This window comes from Vigna angularis, chromosome 1, assembly GCF_016808095.1.
Source record: "Vigna angularis cultivar LongXiaoDou No.4 chromosome 1, ASM1680809v1, whole genome shotgun sequence".
Lineage (NCBI taxonomy): Eukaryota > Viridiplantae > Streptophyta > Magnoliopsida > Fabales > Fabaceae > Vigna > Vigna angularis.
In genome coordinates, this window is record NC_068970.1 from 4,127,188 (window position 1) to 4,144,532 (window position 17,345).

Consider the following 17,345-nt stretch of genomic DNA (forward strand, 5'->3'; position numbering starts at 1 on the left):
TTAATCTTTCTTCCTTTTATTTTTCTTTTTACTCTCAACAGCAAACTCCCACCCTCACTGTATAAATAAACTATGAAACTTTATAGATTACAAAATTGGTAATGGCGCTAACTCTACAATCTTGAAATTTTATGGAAAAAAAAAAAGTCTAAAATACAACATACACAACAACAATTTGAAATAAGAACTTGACTATTCAACGTGGCAAACATCATCAACGTCGGTGGCAACAACAAGAGGTTGCGATGGTTTAAGCAATTCAGTAGAGGGAAAAAGAAGGATAAGGAGATGATATAACAATAGTTTATGTGTAGATACAGATAAGGACCTTTTTGTCTTTTCATCTATGGAGGTGCAGACAGTAACCATGGTGTGAAAAGCACTTGCCTGTAATTTCTCTAAATCCAACTTTAGCCCAAAAAGCAAAGCATGAGACTAGACCAAAAAAGTAAAAGAAAAGGGGGGAAAAACAAAATTAATATTGCAAAATTGCCCCTGTGTCTTCTGAAATTGAGCTAGTTCAACTTGGGGAAACATGGTTGGAATAGTATTGTTTTGGCAGTGCGAGACCAAAACAGACACAAAACATTTAAGACAGATCTACGCCTTTCTTTCTTTCCATTTCTCAGATCTCTGTCTCTTCCCCATACTCTTTGCAGCTCCATTTCCTCTTCCCTCTCCCTCTCCGGTTTCCAATTCCATCGCCGCCGGACAACTTGCATTCCTCGAGACTGAACGATCTCCTTTCCGATTTCGGATGATCTTCAATTCGATTCGCCTGCATTCCGATTCCGAATTGCACGCTGTCTGGGATCCGTGACTCCGTTGAGAAACGCGTCTGGCCGCAGAGCAATTATAGTGAGAGGAAATGGCCGGAGGTGCAGCCGGGGGTTTCGTCACTCGAGCATTCGATTCTATGCTCAAGGAGTGTTATGGCAAGAAGTTTCCCGAACTCCAGAAAGCTATCCAGAATTACACAGGTTTCAACCCTAGATCCCTGTTTCCACTTCTTTATTCGCTATATAAGGCCTTTAATCCTCTTTCTTTGTTTTTCTTTTCCATTTAGATAAGATAATTATCCGGTTCCAATGTTCGACTCCTCGCATTGATTATTTAGTTCGTCTAGTTACCATGATACCGGTAAACGGCTATGTCGTTGATTATTTAGTTATGTTTGGTGTCTGCTCTTTAATTGTATAGATATCACGAAAGAGGCCAGCCAGAAAAAGCAGAGCGAGGTCAATCAAGCTGCGCCCTCAGTTGAATCTGGCAGGTGAGATGTTTCGGAATAAACATTGATGATAGATAGAATGTTATTGGTGCGTTTTGGAATATTGTGCATGGACGTTTGATGAATCTGTTTATGGAAAGTGGGTAATAGTCCTTATTTGGCGGAAATGGGATCGAGCTTTTGGTTTTAATATTTTAATTATGTTGTTTTTCACTAGTTCGAACGAGACTGATGATGGAGTGGCAACTAGGACAGAGGCAGATCAGTCACAGAAGGCTGAGCATGCTTCAGACGACAGGCCTAAGACTGGAAACATTAATGTTGTCCTGGCTAGTGCCGGGAATACACTTGAAGGAGATGATGCAGAAATTGTTTTAAATCCACTTCGTCTTGCATTTGAGACTAAGAGCTTGAAAATCCTTGAATCAGCTTTGGATTGTCTTCATGTACATACCTTCTTGGCACTAATTGACAGTTGTTATCGCGGTTGTTCATACTAAATTGGTTACTTGCTCGGACTAATTATTCTTTATACAGAAACTTATTGCGTATGACCATTTGGAGGGAGATCCTGGGTTAGAGGGTGGTAAAAATGTCCCATTGTTTACAGACATTCTAAACATGGTTTGCAGTTGTGTTGACAATTCATCACCTGACAGGTATGCAAATCACTATGCATATTATGGTTACCCTATGTATACTTCCTGTAACACCTATTCATTTTTAAGAATCGTGATGCAGTACCATTCTCCAAGTGCTGAAGGTTCTTCTGACTGCTGTTGCTTCTACAAAATTCAGAGGTATGTTTACTGTAATAGGAAAGAATGTAATATTGAGCAAGGTACCTTCAAAGTTCTATCGTGTGTGTTAAACGACAAAAAAAATCCTTACATGTACTTTAAATGATTAACCTAATGTTATTTAAAGCTTAGAAGAAGGTTTTAGCTAAAGGAGATTAATTTACATGTTATGACCATAGCAGATATTGTTGGAAAACAATGGTAATGTACCCAAGTAGGCTCAGCATGATCTTAGTTTTGGATGTAATCTATCTGAATGACTTATTTTTGTTTGGCTGCAATTTTATTCAAGCGAAAATGTTTGAGCAATTTAATTTTCTCCCTATTATTTGTTATATAATGCTTTTTTTTTTCTGAGAAAGTTATTCAGGTTTTCGTGTAGAATTTGGATTTGAATCTACTTTTTGTTTTGTCTTGGATGTATATTTTCAAGGATTCACTTACTTTCGACCATTGGTGTCTCTACCTTAGAAAATGTTTCTCTTGTTGAGAAAGACACTTTGGGGAAAGTGTCTCTATTTTGGAGGTCTTTTTCTTTCCTTTACCATACGTTTTAGTATTATAAACTGGGGTTTTAGTTGCAATTGAATGTTGACAATAGTTGTTACGATGTCAAGTTGCCCAGGTAATTATTGATGGGTTGACTTGTTTGAATAATGAGCTCGAATAGTTTAATGAGCTACGTCTGTTGATGCCCATTTATGATTCTAGCTTCAGCATTCTGCTTCTTGCGTTTAGGTTTTTGTTTGACTAGATTCTCTTCATTTTATTATACTTCTTTTTTCAGTTAATATTGGAAGTTGGGGCGTTCCAATTAGGCATGACTAAAGATGCTAAACTGTTGTGTCAAGGAGGGGATAAATAGAAATTTCATTAATGGAAAGGACCAAAATACTAATACACTTGCTTTCTTTCATGCATTATTGAAACATGTGTACAATTTGAGGCTTAGATCAATGTTTGTATACAAATTAATTTTGCTGTCTTGCATATATTTGTTGTGCTTTTATTGTCCTTTCACCATGTTAACATTGGTCGTTTATATTGGTGCTGTGATTAGAAAACCACCTTGTGCTACCAGAAAATGTTTATTGCATTGATATATTTCCTTGTTTCAAATATGTTTAATTTTTTTTTTTTTGTATTTTGAATTCTTATTTACATTATTCAGTACATGGCGAACCTCTACTGGGAGTTATCAGAGTATGCTACAATATTGCTCTGAATAGGTATTAATAATTTCCTTTGTCTTCAAGGCTTGTTATTGCTAATCTATAGTACTGAGATTCATTGTTTTGGAATTGTAGCAAGAGCCCTGTAAACCAAGCAACATCAAAGGCAATGCTAACACAGATGATCAGCATCATTTTCAGAAGAATGGAAACTGATCCGGTGGGGCTTCTAAAATTCTCATTAAGTGCATATTTGGCTTATGTCTTTTGTAGTAAATGATTTTTAAGTGCCCATCAAAATTTCAAGGTTGGAGCTCCATCTGTTTCTGGGGGCCAAACAATATCAAAGGCAGCTTCAGCAGAGAATTTGAACCCAAAATCTGATGAATCTTCAACTGGAGACTCAAACGAAAAAGAAATGAGTTTAGGTGATGCACTTACTCAAGCCAAGGATGCATCTCCAACATCTCTTGAGGAAATTCAAAATCTTGCTGGGGGTGCTGATATCAAGGTAAATCAATTGTGTAGCTATGTATGAAACCCTAGCACAACCTTATTATGACAATATTGTATGTCTTGTATAGGGCTTAGAAGCAGTACTGGATAAGGCTGTGCATACGGAAGATGGTAAAAAGATAACACGGTATAAAACATGAATATGATATTGTTCTTTGGGATATGCATTTGTGTTTTACTCTGAATAGGAGCTTAAGTATTTATCTTCTGTAAAGTGGGATTGATTTGGAGAGCATGGGCATAGTACAACGTGATGCTTTGCTGGTATTCCGCACTCTTTGCAAGGTTGGTTGTCTCACTTTAACAAGAACATGGTGGTCACTTCTTCTGCACATTAACTATAGTTCACACTTTAAATTTTGCAGATGGGTATGAAGGAAGATAATGATGAAGTTACAACCAAGACAAGGATATTGTCTCTCGAGCTTCTTCAGGTCATACGGTGATTTCAGCTTCTATTACTTGTTAGTTAATAGGTGAATAATAATGCATTGGAATATTATGTTACTGGTAGTCGTGCAGAAGTAATTATTTGCTTTATTAATTATGGGCTGATCTGCTGGTGCCTGGTACTTATATTTTATGTGGCTGACTTGGTTTCACTCAATGACGTTACCCTTGGTTAAGATCTAGAATTGTGCATTTAATTGTTAGAAGTTGAGTGAACTACCTAAATAATTGCCTAACAAAACCTAATAATTACTCCAGCATTTTTCTATTGCACTCTAACACAAGGAAATAAATTTTATAATAATTTTTTTTGCTGTTGATTTTTACTATTTAATGCTGAGCCTTAGGGAAGGATTACATCTTGTTCTTCTTTATCACTCTTTGAGATGTCCCATCTTTCTCTTAAATGAAATTGTAGATACTAGTTTTCGTATATTGTGTAACTTGGTGACTAAGTCTAAGACAATCACAGATTGAAGTGGTTTGCTACCATATGATGTTGATTATGGGAAACGTAATTCTACATGGATTGCATTGGACTAGTTTGAACCACTTCTTGGAACTGTTATCACTGCAATCCTTGTTAGAGCGAGACCTTTTATAAAAGAAAATAAATTAGTATTAATGAATAGTCAGTGTTAACTAATTTACATATAAATATTTATCTCCTCCTTTCCCTAGTGTAATTATAGTCTCCTATAACTTTAATACCCGTTCCAGCATAGATACAGAACTAACTTGCCAAATTAGCAAGAGTCCTAGCTTCTTCATTTCCCTCGTTTATATCTTCAGATATACTGTGTACACCTTCTGAGCCTTGATCTGGTTCATTAACCAGCTGGTCTTGATTTTTCCCAAAAGCCACTTTTATCACATTATTCGACCAAACATTGTTGCTAGTTGATTTCTTCACCCACATGATAAATACGTACATAATTTTTCTTTTGGATTCTTTCAGTAAATTATATTATTCGTTAAAGTTAAAACCAGAAATATGTGGTTAAAGGAGAGTGCAGCCTTGTACTCTGGTTATAGAAATTTCAGGGGTTGGAAACGGTGACTGCATGCATGTGCGAGTAACCTTGTATTATTGAATATTTAGTAAGTACTTTATTTTTTCATGAATTAAAGATTATAAGAAAGTTTCCATGTGAATGAATCCCACTAAGTAGCCACAAAAAGATTCCTTTGAGAGGAAATTCAAAATGAAGGAGAAAATACGAAAAAAAGGCCAGGAATACAAAATATGCCTCAATTATTCAGCGGATCAAGCTTTTGTAAAGCTCTGAAAAAATAAAAAAAACTCACTATACAACTACCGGCTACTGCTGTTGTACTGTTGGTTCAAGAAATGTTTTGTTTATAAGCAATTACATGACAAAACTAGTTTCCTATTGCTGATTAATATAATTTTTAGTTCTGCCCATTCTTAGGCTAGACTGTAGCATTATGTGGAAGTAGATAGGATAGGAGCAAATATTCCATCCTTGCTCTTCCACCCATTCAAGTTTTTCTTTCTCTGAAACTACTATTTTGTCTGTTCAGTCACATGTTTGTTATGTTATTTTTCAGGGTTTGTTGGAGGGAGTCAGCCATTCATTTACAAAGAACTTCCATTTTATTGATTCAGTGAAGGCATATCTTTCATATGCACTGTTACGAGCTTCAGTTTCACAATCCCCTGTCATATTTCAGGTCTTTTTGCACAACATTATCTATCTTTGTGAAGGTATCTGTGTAAATTTTAATATCGATATTCTTTCTTGGCAGTATGCAACTGGAATATTCTTGGTGCTGTTATTGCGATTCAGGGAGAGTCTCAAAGTATGCATGTTATTCTGCAGAGTTTGTGGAAGCTTCTCCACAGGGAATAATATTTTGATGTCTCATTTATTTTTCCACTATTTTGTTTCCAGGGGGAAATAGGGATCTTCTTTCCGTTGATTGTTCTTAGACCACTGGATGGTTTGGATTTTCCTGTCAACCAAAAACTCAGTGTTCTCCGGTATAATGTTCACCCTAGTTAATTAAAAAATTACAAGTATTACGTCAATGAACTCTTTTGTTGTGTTCATTGTCATTCCCTTTCCTTAGTAATCTGGTTTAGTATGGTTTGCAGGATGTTAGAGAAAGTATGTAAGGATCCACAGATGCTTGTTGACATCTTTGTGAATTATGATTGTGATCTCGAGGCGCCAAACTTGTTTGAACGAATGGTATAATCTTACTGAATCATGGCATTATAGACAGCATGTAAATCAGTTATTTCCTCTTTGATAAATATAATAATATTTTATTTTCTAAACCAATGTGTAGGTTACTACTCTATCCAAAATAGCTCAAGGGACTCTAAATGCTGATCCAAATTCAGTTGTTGTTTCTCAGACAGCTTCAATTAAAGGCTCGTCACTTCAAGTAGGTTTAGTTGTTTTCTTTTAGAAATCATTAATTTGTTGAATGGACGTTTTTTATAAAAGTTGGCGATTGATCCCATTTTCTGTCTTTCTCAGGGTCTTGTGAGTGTGCTCAAATCTCTGGTCGATTGGGAGCAATCTCATAGGGATTTGGAAAAGTTAAAGATTAATCAGCAAGAAGGGATCTCAGCTGAAGATTCTTCTGAAATAAGAGTCAGGGAAGATGTGACTAGTGATTTTGAGAAGGCTAAGGCTCATAAATCCACGTTGGAGGCTGCCATTGCTGAGGTATATATCATGCATTCTTTAAGTATTTTAACAGGGAAGGGGAAATTTGTCTTAACCTTCTTTTGCATAATGATCAAGTTATGGTTGGGAGCTGACTTACAGTTTTAATAATCTTTTAGTTCAACAGAAAACCAATGAAGGGGGTGGAGTATCTAATTTCAAACAAGTTGGTGGAAAACACACCTGCTTCAGTTGCTCAATTTTTGAAAAATACTCCCAGTTTGGATAAGGTTGTGATTCTTCACTATTATTTTTTATTTACCATTGCATCTAAATTTGTTCTGGAATATGTAAGTGTTCGTTGTTTTCAGGCTACAATTGGTGACTATTTAGGTCAACATGAAGAGTTCCCCCTTGCCGTGATGCATGCCTATGTAGATTCAATGAAATTTTCTGGATTGAAATTTGATACTGCAATCAGGGAGTTTCTTAAAGGATTTCGACTTCCTGGGGAAGCTCAAAAGATAGATCGGATCATGGAAAAGTTTGCAGAGAGGTAATGGCATTTTTTGTACATGCAAATTCCCTCCATATCTCCTTTCCCGAGTGGCAATCAGTTTCCTATTTGTAGAACTGTGATCGAACAATTAGATGTATCCATTTATGCATCTGTGTTGGAATCTCCTTGAGTGCTGGATATTGTAGATGATATGTGCACAATATTTATTCATCATCATTCTTGCTTTTTAAGAGTTTTGTTAACAGGTCATTTGTTTAACCAGTGTGCTTGTCAGTTATTGATTTCCTTGAACCTAACTAGTGGGAAGAAAGGAAAACTTTGATAGTTCTATTTGTTACTCTTCATGTGGACTGAGGTTAAGAAGTCTCGGTGTTTTGTGAGATGTCAAATCTTGGTTGATTGTCATGTTATAATGATTCATTCCGATTGGTCCAAGATCAAGACTGTTTTATGTATATTGTGTCTTATACTTTATATTTCATTGGCTTGACACCTTTTACCTGTACACCAATAGTTTATATCTTTTGTGCATGTTGTCTATACAGATACTGTGCAGATAATCCAGGCCTTTTCAAAAATGCAGATACTGCATATGTGCTAGCTTATGCTGTTATTATGTTAAATACTGATGCTCATAATCCCATGGTGTGGCCCAAGATGGCCAAGTCAGATTTTGTTCGCATGAATGCTAGGGATGATCCAGATGAATGTGCTCCTAGAGAACTACTTGAAGAAATCTATGATTCTATTGTTAAAGAGGAGATTAAAATGAAAGATGACACATCTTTAATTGGAAAAAGCAGCAGACAGAAGCCAGATGGTGAAGAAGGACGGCTTGTCAGTATTCTTAATCTGGCACTCCCTAAAGGAAAGTCATCCGGTGACGCCAAGTCTGAAAGTGAGGCCATTATTAAGAAAACACAAGCTATATTCAGGAATAAAGGGGTGAAAAGAGGAGTTTTCTACACTGCCCAGCAGATTGAACTTGTAAGGCCCATGGTTGAAGCTGTTGGGTGGCCTTTGCTTGCTACATTTTCTGTAACTATGGAGGAAGGCGATAACAAGCCTCGAGTTGTTTTGTTGATGGAGGGATTTAAAGCTGGCATACATATTACGTTTGTTCTTGGGATGGATACCATGCGATATGCATTTCTAACATCTCTCGTCAGGTATAGATTCCATGATCCCACCATCATGCTCCATCCCCAAAAAAGTGTTGCCTTGATTATTACAAGTTAACTGTTTTTTTTCTCTTTATTTTGACATGCAAGGGAAAGATGGTGTATTGTGCACGGGAATACTGATTGGAAACTTTGATGTTTCGTACTGTTGACTAGGTTCATTTAGTTTCTTTTTTGACACCTCAGGTTTACTTTCTTGCATGCCCCCAAGGAAATGCGTAGTAAAAATGTGGAAGCTTTGCGCACATTGTTGATCCTGTGTGATTCAGATATGAATGCTCTTCAAGACACATGGAATGCAGTTCTGGAATGTGTTTCTCGCCTTGAATTTATAACATCAACTCCTTCAATTTCTGCTACTGTTATGCATGGGTCAAATCAAATCTCCAAGGATGCTGTTGTTCAATCTCTGAGAGAATTAGCTGGGAAACCTGCTGAACAAGTTTTTATGAATAGTGTCAAACTACCTAGTGATTCAGTTGTGGAATTCTTCACTGCTCTCTGCGGTGTATCAGCTGAAGAGCTTAAACAAACTCCAGCTCGTGTCTTCAGCTTGCAGAAGCTTGTTGAAATTAGTTATTACAATATGGCTCGCATACGTATGGTATATCTTTTATCAACCGTCAGTTGCACAGTTTTTATTTTTCATTTTAGTGTTTCATGTCTTACCTTTGGCACTTTTTTATGCTCACTTTATTTTTTGAGTTATTAGACTTTTTGTTATTGTTAATTTTTTGTTTGAATGTATTGTTTCCTTGAGGAAATTGAATAATTGAATTTAGTTTATGCATATATAAATAATGCACATATCTGTACGTGTATACATGCTTTGATAATTACTGACTATTTTAAGGTGTCATTTTTCTCAAGCTTTGGTTTTATTCCCTTAATTGTTGAACTATTCTGTCCTTTGATCCCATGTATAATATTGTCTTTTGATGCTGCTATGAATTCATTTCTAAGCTCTAATTGTTATGTTTTTAAGGTCTGGGCTAGAATCTGGACTGTTCTAGCAAATCACTTCATATCAGCCGGGAGTCATCATGATGAGAAAATTGCTATGTATGCAATAGATTCTCTAAGACAGCTTAGTATAAAGTATTTGGAGCGTGCTGAATTAGCCAAGTTTTCATTCCAAAATGATATTCTCAAACCATTTGTTGTTCTTATGCGAAATAGTCCAAGTGAATCCAAAAGGAGGCTAATTGTTGACTGCATTGTCCAGGTGTTGTAGGCTTAATTTCTTATTCTTCTCACATTTGAGCTTAATATCGTTGGATACATTAACTGAAGTTCAGCTGGAACTGTTGCCTATTTCAGATGATAAAATCTAAGGTTGGGAGCATAAAGTCTGGGTGGCGTAGTGTATTTATGATATTTACAGCTTCTGCAGATGATGAATTAGAATCAATTGTGGAGAGTGCATTTGAAAATGTTGAGCAGGGTAGGAATGATATTCTGTGTCATTGTAGTCTACAATTGCGATTATGGTGTATCTAACACGTTGAAATTTTACAGTCATCTTAGAACACTTTGATCAAGTAGTGGGCGACTGTTTCATGGATTGCGTGAATTGTCTGATTAGATTTGCCAACAACAAAAGTTCACATCGCATTAGTTTGAAGGCTATTGCACTCCTGCGGATCTGTGAGGACCGTCTTGCAGAGGTATGCTGAGTTATCTTTAGGAAATTGCTTTTCTGAATTTGAAGGCTTCTCACACCACAAAAAAGAATGTATGCACACACACATTAATAGTATAAAAATGGGTAGTTTTTCATTTCAAAGTCCAGTAACTTTTGCCCACTAGAGTTGTCTGCAATCTACTTGTTTTTTTATGAGGGTTTGATATCTCAGTACAGAGATGTACAGTGTTGGAAGCTAAACTGTTTTAATATCAATTTTTCAAATGTCCAATCCGTATTGCACTGATATCTAATGTTCAAACAGAAATCTATGAGAAAGGGAGCATGCTATAACTTAGCTCATGATTTTGAGTAATGTGTAATTAAATGTACATTGTTTAAGGATTTGGAAACTGTTTATTCATTTTTACTGTCAATAGTTTGTTCTTTCCTTACATTGACATCCCTCCTTTTAAGTGGTTTTAATTGTTTTTTTGCTTAAGGGCCTTATTCCTGGAGGTGCTTTAATGCCCATTAATGCTAATTTGGAATCGACTTTGGAAGTAACTGAGCATTATTGGTTCCCAATGCTGGCTGGTTTGTCTGATCTAACCTCAGATCAAAGGCCAGAGGTCAGAAGTTGTGCTCTCGAAGTCTTGTTTGATTTATTGAATGAAAGAGGTAGCAAGTTCTCTACATCATTTTGGGAGAGTATTTTTCATCGAGTTCTATTTCCAATTTTTGATCACGTGAGACATGCTGGAAAAGAGGGCTTTACTTCCACCGATGATGATTGGTTTCGTGAAACAAGCATACATTCGCTTCAGCTGCTATGCAACCTTTTTAACACATTCTATAAGGTAGTGAACTAAAACAATATTGTTGTCTATTCTTGTAACTTAAACAAGCATGCATGTGAAAATTTCTCAACAAAAGTTAGCAAACATGGTGTTATAGTTTTGACGGAAAATTGCCCATGTTGACTTTGTTAGTTTATTGGATTAGACGCTTTTGTTATGTTATAAATATTTATGAAATTCATGTTTAGAATTTATATGATTTCTGTTAAATATCAAAAGAATTACTCATGAGGAATCTTGCTTCCAGGAGGTTTGTTTTATGTTGCCTCCCCTACTGGGTCTGCTGTTAGATTGTGCTAAAAAAACAGATCAAACAGTGGTCTCGATATCTCTTGCTGCTCTGGCGCATCTCATTGAAGTCGGGGGACACCAATTCAGTGCCACTGACTGGGATACTTTACTTAAAAGCATAAGGTGCAATTTTTTTTCTATTTTCTGAACCTCCGTTTTAGTTAATATCAACTATAAAACATCTATTTAATATTGATTTCCAGAGATGCTTCATATGCTACACAACCTTTAGAGCTGCTTAATGCATTAACTTTTGAAAATATGAGAAACCCTGGAAGCCTTATTAGTGATTCTGAAGGCAACCCAGGGGACAGTGGTGCCATCAGGTCTGTTGACAATGAGGTAATGGCTGATCATCAACTTAATGTCAATAGTAATGGGAAATTATCCTCATTGGCATCCTCAAATACAAATGCTGACGAAGTTGAAGATTCTGTATCACAGACCAATGTAGATCAGTCTGAAGGTTAGTTTTTTTTTTCAAGAAAAAAACGTTTCTTTTTAGTTTAGTGTGTGTGAAAGCATGCTCATGTCAGGCACAACAGTGAGAAGTGGTATCGGTTATCAAAAGATTTGTCAAAGTTACCTTGTTAAAAAAAAGTGAAATATCTTATTCAAAATCCCCAAATCTCATGGTGGGGCCTTAGAAGCTACATTAAATTGGAAAAATGAAGAATGAATTGGGCATTAATTGATACTGAAGAGCAAATCAATTTGGTTGACACCATCAAGGAATTGTTTATTATTGTAGGTCTTCCATCTCCATCAGGAAGAACTCCCAAAACTGGAGATGGGGGAGGTTTCCAGCGGAGTCAAACCTTGGGTCAACGGATTATGGGAAATATGGAAAATCTCTTCCTTCGAAATCTTACAAAAACTAAAAGCCATATATCTGATGCTTCTCAACCATCATCTCCAGTTAAGGTATAGTGTTTCTTTAGTGCCCTGTTAATTGACCTTTATTATCCTGTGAATACATCTCTTATATCACTCTGTTTTAGCTTTCTGATACTGTAGAGCCAGATACCAAGAATGAGGAGAGTCCTTTCATGGCAACTGTCAGGGGAAAGTGCATTACACAGTTATTACTTCTTGGTGCTATTGATGGTATTCAGGTCTGTGTGTTTATTTCTTTTCTTTGTTCAGATCTCATATTTTTTGGGGTTCCCTTAAATTTGTGCTATTTGATGGCTTAGATTCTATATAGGATAAGGAGAAGGTTTTCCCTCGTTTTTCTCCCCACATTAAGGTCTTGGAAAAAATTTCCGTTTGAGGAAGTACCTCTTTCACACTGTATATATACGAGGAATAGACTGAGAATGTAATTTGAGGTCCATCTGTTTAAAGACTTGGTGGTGGATTGAGTTTGGAATCCATCACCTTCTAGCCAAAAATTTCTTGATGAGGAGTCTGATTATAAGATGGTATCTTCTTACAGCTATGTTTTTCTAATTATTTGCAGAAGAAATATTGGGCTAAGTTAAAAGCACAGCAGAAGGTTTCTATAATGGATATTTTGCTGTCTGTGTTGGAGTTTGCTGCTTCATATAACTCATCCACCAATCTTAGAACTCGTATGCACCAAATTCCTGATGAAAGGTAATGCAAAATTCAATATCTAATTTTCTTATTTTTGTTCTGGTGGAATTGGTTGACATTGGAATGGAGGACTTCAAGCATCACTAAAGTTTTCTTGGATAGGCCTCCAATAAATCTTCTTCGTCAGGAGTTAGCTGGTACTGGCATATATCTCGAAATCTTACAAAAGGCAACTACTTGCTTTGAAACCAAAGAGGCAGACTCTGATGGATTTCAAGATGCAGACTCTGCAGAAGTTAATGGCTCGAGTATTGCTCTAGATCTTGATGCAGAACAGAAGTTTGAAAGGTTAGCTGAGGAGAAGCTGGTCTCTTTCTGTGAACAAGTGCTCAGGGAGGCATCTGATCTCCAGTCAAGTACAGGAGAAGCCAATAACATGGATATTCATCGAGTCTTAGAACTGCGTGCTCCCATCATTGTTAAGGTTTGAAGTTTATTCTTCATGATAATATATGAAAGTTGACTTGCCTTCTACTCAGTGTCATAGTGTTGCGAGTCGTATACTTCTCGATTAGTGCATATTGCAAATATTGCAGCCCTTGGTGTAAATAAAATTTATTTCAAGTTATTAAATATCTATGCCTGGGTTTTATAATTTATACTGAGTGAACGAGATATCATCACCAATTTTAAGTTTCTATTGTTTATGAATAGCCGAATTACCATGATGTGGAGCTTGCTTGTGGATGGCATAACCTGCATATACCAAACCTTTAAACTAAAAATAGTATTTGTTGAAATGATGTATTTTGTAGATTGATTTTGGTATCAAATATCATAAAAAAGTCCCAGGTCCTCTTTCCGTATTATGAGAAGTAAAAACTCTCAAGTCTCAACCTGTCTGTCTTGATTGGCAAGTATTTCTTCTTTAAAAAATTTGCTACTTTATAATCAAAGATGCTCCACCCATACTTGTTTTAAGGGATTTGCCATGTCCTGTATAAAAAGACTGGTTGGATGTTCTGCGTTCTTTGTTTTCTTCTTATTTCTTTCAGTTTTTTTTCCGCACTTATTGTTTTTCAAATGTTTTGAATACCTGACCCCAGTCTGTATTTCCCTTTTTTTAGTTTCTTTTTTCTATAACACAATCAATTAAAGGGGTACTCCGCTAGAGTTTTTATCTGCTTGCTTATCAATATAGTTGAATGATATTCATTGCAACTTATGTTGTGTTCATTTATGCGCTAATAAATTATTTATTTACTTTGTAGGTGCTTCAAAGCATGAGTTTTATGAACAATATGATTTTTAGAAGACATCTAAGGGAATTATACCCTTTGCTAACAAAACTTGTTTGCTGTGACCAGGTAATTTCTTGTTTCTACAATTATTCAAGGCTGCTTTTTGATTGATTGTTTTGATAATTATTTTTTATGCATAAAGTTATTTTTGTGATTCTTCAGCTGCTGCTATATGTATGTTTCGTATGTCATTACTTGGTTGTGTTCGCAATATATGCTTGTGTCAATGAAAATAGAATAGTTTAATAGGATTTCATTAAATATTTTAAATCTCACAAGAATTGGTCTGAAAATTAGAGATGGAAACATAGTTTGGCTCCATTTAGGTGTATGTCTTTTGGTCATTATTTTGTTTCTATAACTAATATGGTTCTTGCACCGGACAATCTATTTCGGTTTAGCCTAGCACATAAAATCCATATAATTTGATCTTCATATGGCATTGCAAACTTATTACGAATCTATCCATTTTATCTAATGAAGTTATAACAGTGATATATTTGGTCTATACATGGTATCGCTCTTTGTTTCATTACTTATCCAGGAAAAGAAAATTACACTACATTTTGGTCATTCCGTGCAAGAAAACTCTACATGACATCTCATTTTTCGTGTTGGTCATTTCAAGAAAAATACTCCAATACCATTATTACTTTTAAGTAAATGTTGAAGGGAGCTCTTGGTGATTTATTCCGAGCACAGCTGATGGGTGTTTTTAAGAAAGGAAACCTTGTGTGTTGAACTGATAATCCTTTGTTTTGAACAGATGGATGTTCGGGGAGCTCTTGGTGATTTATTCCAAGCACAATTGAAACCTCTTTTACCATAACCATCTTATAATGCCGCTGTTAGGGTTCTCATATAAATCTCAGGGCATTGCCCCGATATCAGTTTTAGATGGCTTGGAAAGAAATATGATAGCATTTTTTTGTATTAATCTTCTTATGGAAATTTTTGTGCTTGTACCAACAGTTTTGTAGAAAGGCAATAGAAATGTAATTTTGGTTTCATCTGACGTCTCCCACTATTCGTTTGCACTCAACTCAATTTGTTTGTGCAGTATTTGGACAATAGGTGAAAGCTCTGAGTGAGGTTTCGTATGAGTCTTTTGTTGTATGATAATAGATGAATAGCATGTGAAACCCTTGTGTCTTTCACGATGAGAACTTATGGAGGTACAGACTAAACTGAAAGAAATGGCCTTTTTAGTGACGAGTTCTGCTGTTAATTGTTGAAGTAAAGGGGTGCTGAACCTAAGCTCATTTTATGAAAATATATATCCGGCTTTTACTTCTTGCACCCTCAGTTTATTTTTTTCATCCTCTTAAATTTCTAAAATTCTCATTTTATTCTCTATAAAAATTACTTTCGGATTACATGTTTTGAAAGCTTTCCGAAACAAGTCTTTTTGGAGCTTTTGGAATAGGATTTCCAGATTTAGATTTTCATAATCAAAATTTTGAAATGAAATATTTGAAATGCATGGAATATATTTTGGAATAAAATCTCAAACAAACTTTCCTAAATGCATGTGATACTTTTTGAAAAGAATTTTTGTACAATATCTCTAGAAAAAAAATTCAGAATACATTAAGTGTGTTCTGAAAGAAACTCTTCACAATAAATGAAATACATTTTGAAAGAAAACATTTTGGAGAGTTTTTTTTCTTTTTCATATTTTCTCTTTTCTTTCTCTGCAGCACGGGTATAACGGCGAGGCAACAATGAAAGTAGAGGCAGTGATGAAAAATATTGAAGTCCTTTTCCTGTTATTGTTAAGGTGCAATTAGTATTGTGGAAATACCGCAAGCAATATCTTATTGATACACATGGCAATACGATTTCTCACTGCCATTTATTTCTTTATTTTATCTTTGCTTTTTAATGACTCCGTTAATTTATAGTTGCAAGTGTAAACTTTAATAAAACAACTCAGATGAGCGCAATTTTTTCTTCCACCCTATTATAATTTTCCCTGTATCTCATTATTTTGGATTTTATATTTTGAAATATACTAAATCAATTTTGAAAACGTTTTTTCAGAACAAGAGGGGTGACTGTCTTCCAGAAAAATGTTTCTGGAATTGATTTAATAAATCTCGGAAAATAAAGTCCAAAATAATAAAGTGCAAAAAAATTTGATGGGATGCATAAAGAAAGTGCCTCAGATGACACGTCGTAAGAAAAACAAACCCATGTCTGGCCTTCGGCATAACAGATTTATTAAGCACGATTAGTCTATACGGTTCAATATATTATTTAAATATTTAGTTGTTCTTTTAATGTCTTCAATTGGATATTTTATGAGTAATAATAGGGTTCCAATGATTTAGGGATATATGGTAAATTTTTAAGTTTGGTAATTAGATATTTTGATGAAAATTCGAAAGATATTTCAACGTGTGGCATTGGAATTTAAATAAAGGAAATTTAAGGAATAATTCATTTTTATGGTGAAAAATAAATAAACCCCAAAAATCTTATTTTAAAAAGCTTATCCTAAAATACATTTTAGAAATTCTGATCCAAAAATTTTATTCTGAACATTTTTGGAAAGCTTGTTCCTGAAAATTTTATAAATATATAATCTAAAAGTCACTTTTAGAAAAAGTAAAATGTTATTTTGAAAATTTGTGAGATTGTGCAAAGAAATTGTGGAAGTTCAGGAAGTAAAAGCCACATGTTGGAACTTGGATGACAATTTCAGCACTGAGACAGACAGGACACTTGCCTCTTAACCCCTAACTGCTGCTGGCTTAATCTCGCAATCTAAGTCCAACTTCTCCAACTAAAAGGAGATACGAAATGAGATAATAAGAAAACATACAAAAAAAAAAAAAAAGAGAAAGACATTTTTTCCTTTTCCTTTAAATTTTTAAAATACTTATTTTGAAAATAAATTTCAAAACTTAATAAATTTTTAAATAAGAAGTTAGTTGTTAGCTTGAGGGAAAAATAAAAAGAAAATGAAATAAAAAAGTGATTTGGGAACGAAATACTTTGTTAGTTTTAAAACATTTTATTTTATGAAAAAAATATTGTAAGCTAGCTTTTTAGTGAGTAGAAGTAAGCAGGACACACGAGAGTTGAAGGAGCAACATGCAAAAAAGGAAAACTTGGTGTAGAAAACTCCATTCAGTTAACAAAATATAAAAAAAAAAGTTAATTTTTAAAATAGTTTTCAAGAACTACTACAAAAATATATGATATATTAACAA

General features: G+C 35.0%; 1 protein-coding gene across 1 annotated transcript; it reads left to right on the forward strand.

The window, feature by feature from the left end:
• The first annotated feature begins 543 nt into the window (after positions 1-543).
• Positions 544-15,137, forward strand: LOC108343043 (brefeldin A-inhibited guanine nucleotide-exchange protein 5). Its single transcript, XM_052871795.1, has 33 exons — positions 544-980; positions 1,201-1,273; positions 1,449-1,677; positions 1,769-1,890; positions 1,973-2,031; positions 3,203-3,260; positions 3,339-3,423; positions 3,511-3,714; positions 3,788-3,846; positions 3,935-4,004; positions 4,085-4,153; positions 5,742-5,864; positions 5,940-5,993; positions 6,086-6,174; positions 6,289-6,385; positions 6,486-6,584; positions 6,680-6,871; positions 6,991-7,101; positions 7,183-7,367; positions 7,877-8,500; positions 8,699-9,116; positions 9,498-9,737; positions 9,833-9,956; positions 10,031-10,179; positions 10,640-10,996; positions 11,244-11,410; positions 11,491-11,753; positions 12,039-12,211; positions 12,289-12,402; positions 12,750-12,886; positions 12,989-13,310; positions 14,098-14,193; positions 14,894-15,137. The coding sequence occupies exons 1-33, from the start codon at positions 869-871 to the stop codon at positions 14,954-14,956; spliced, it is 5,337 nt and encodes a 1,778-aa protein (XP_052727755.1). The 5' UTR covers positions 544-868; the 3' UTR covers positions 14,957-15,137.
• The last annotated feature ends 2,208 nt before the right edge of the window (positions 15,138-17,345 follow it).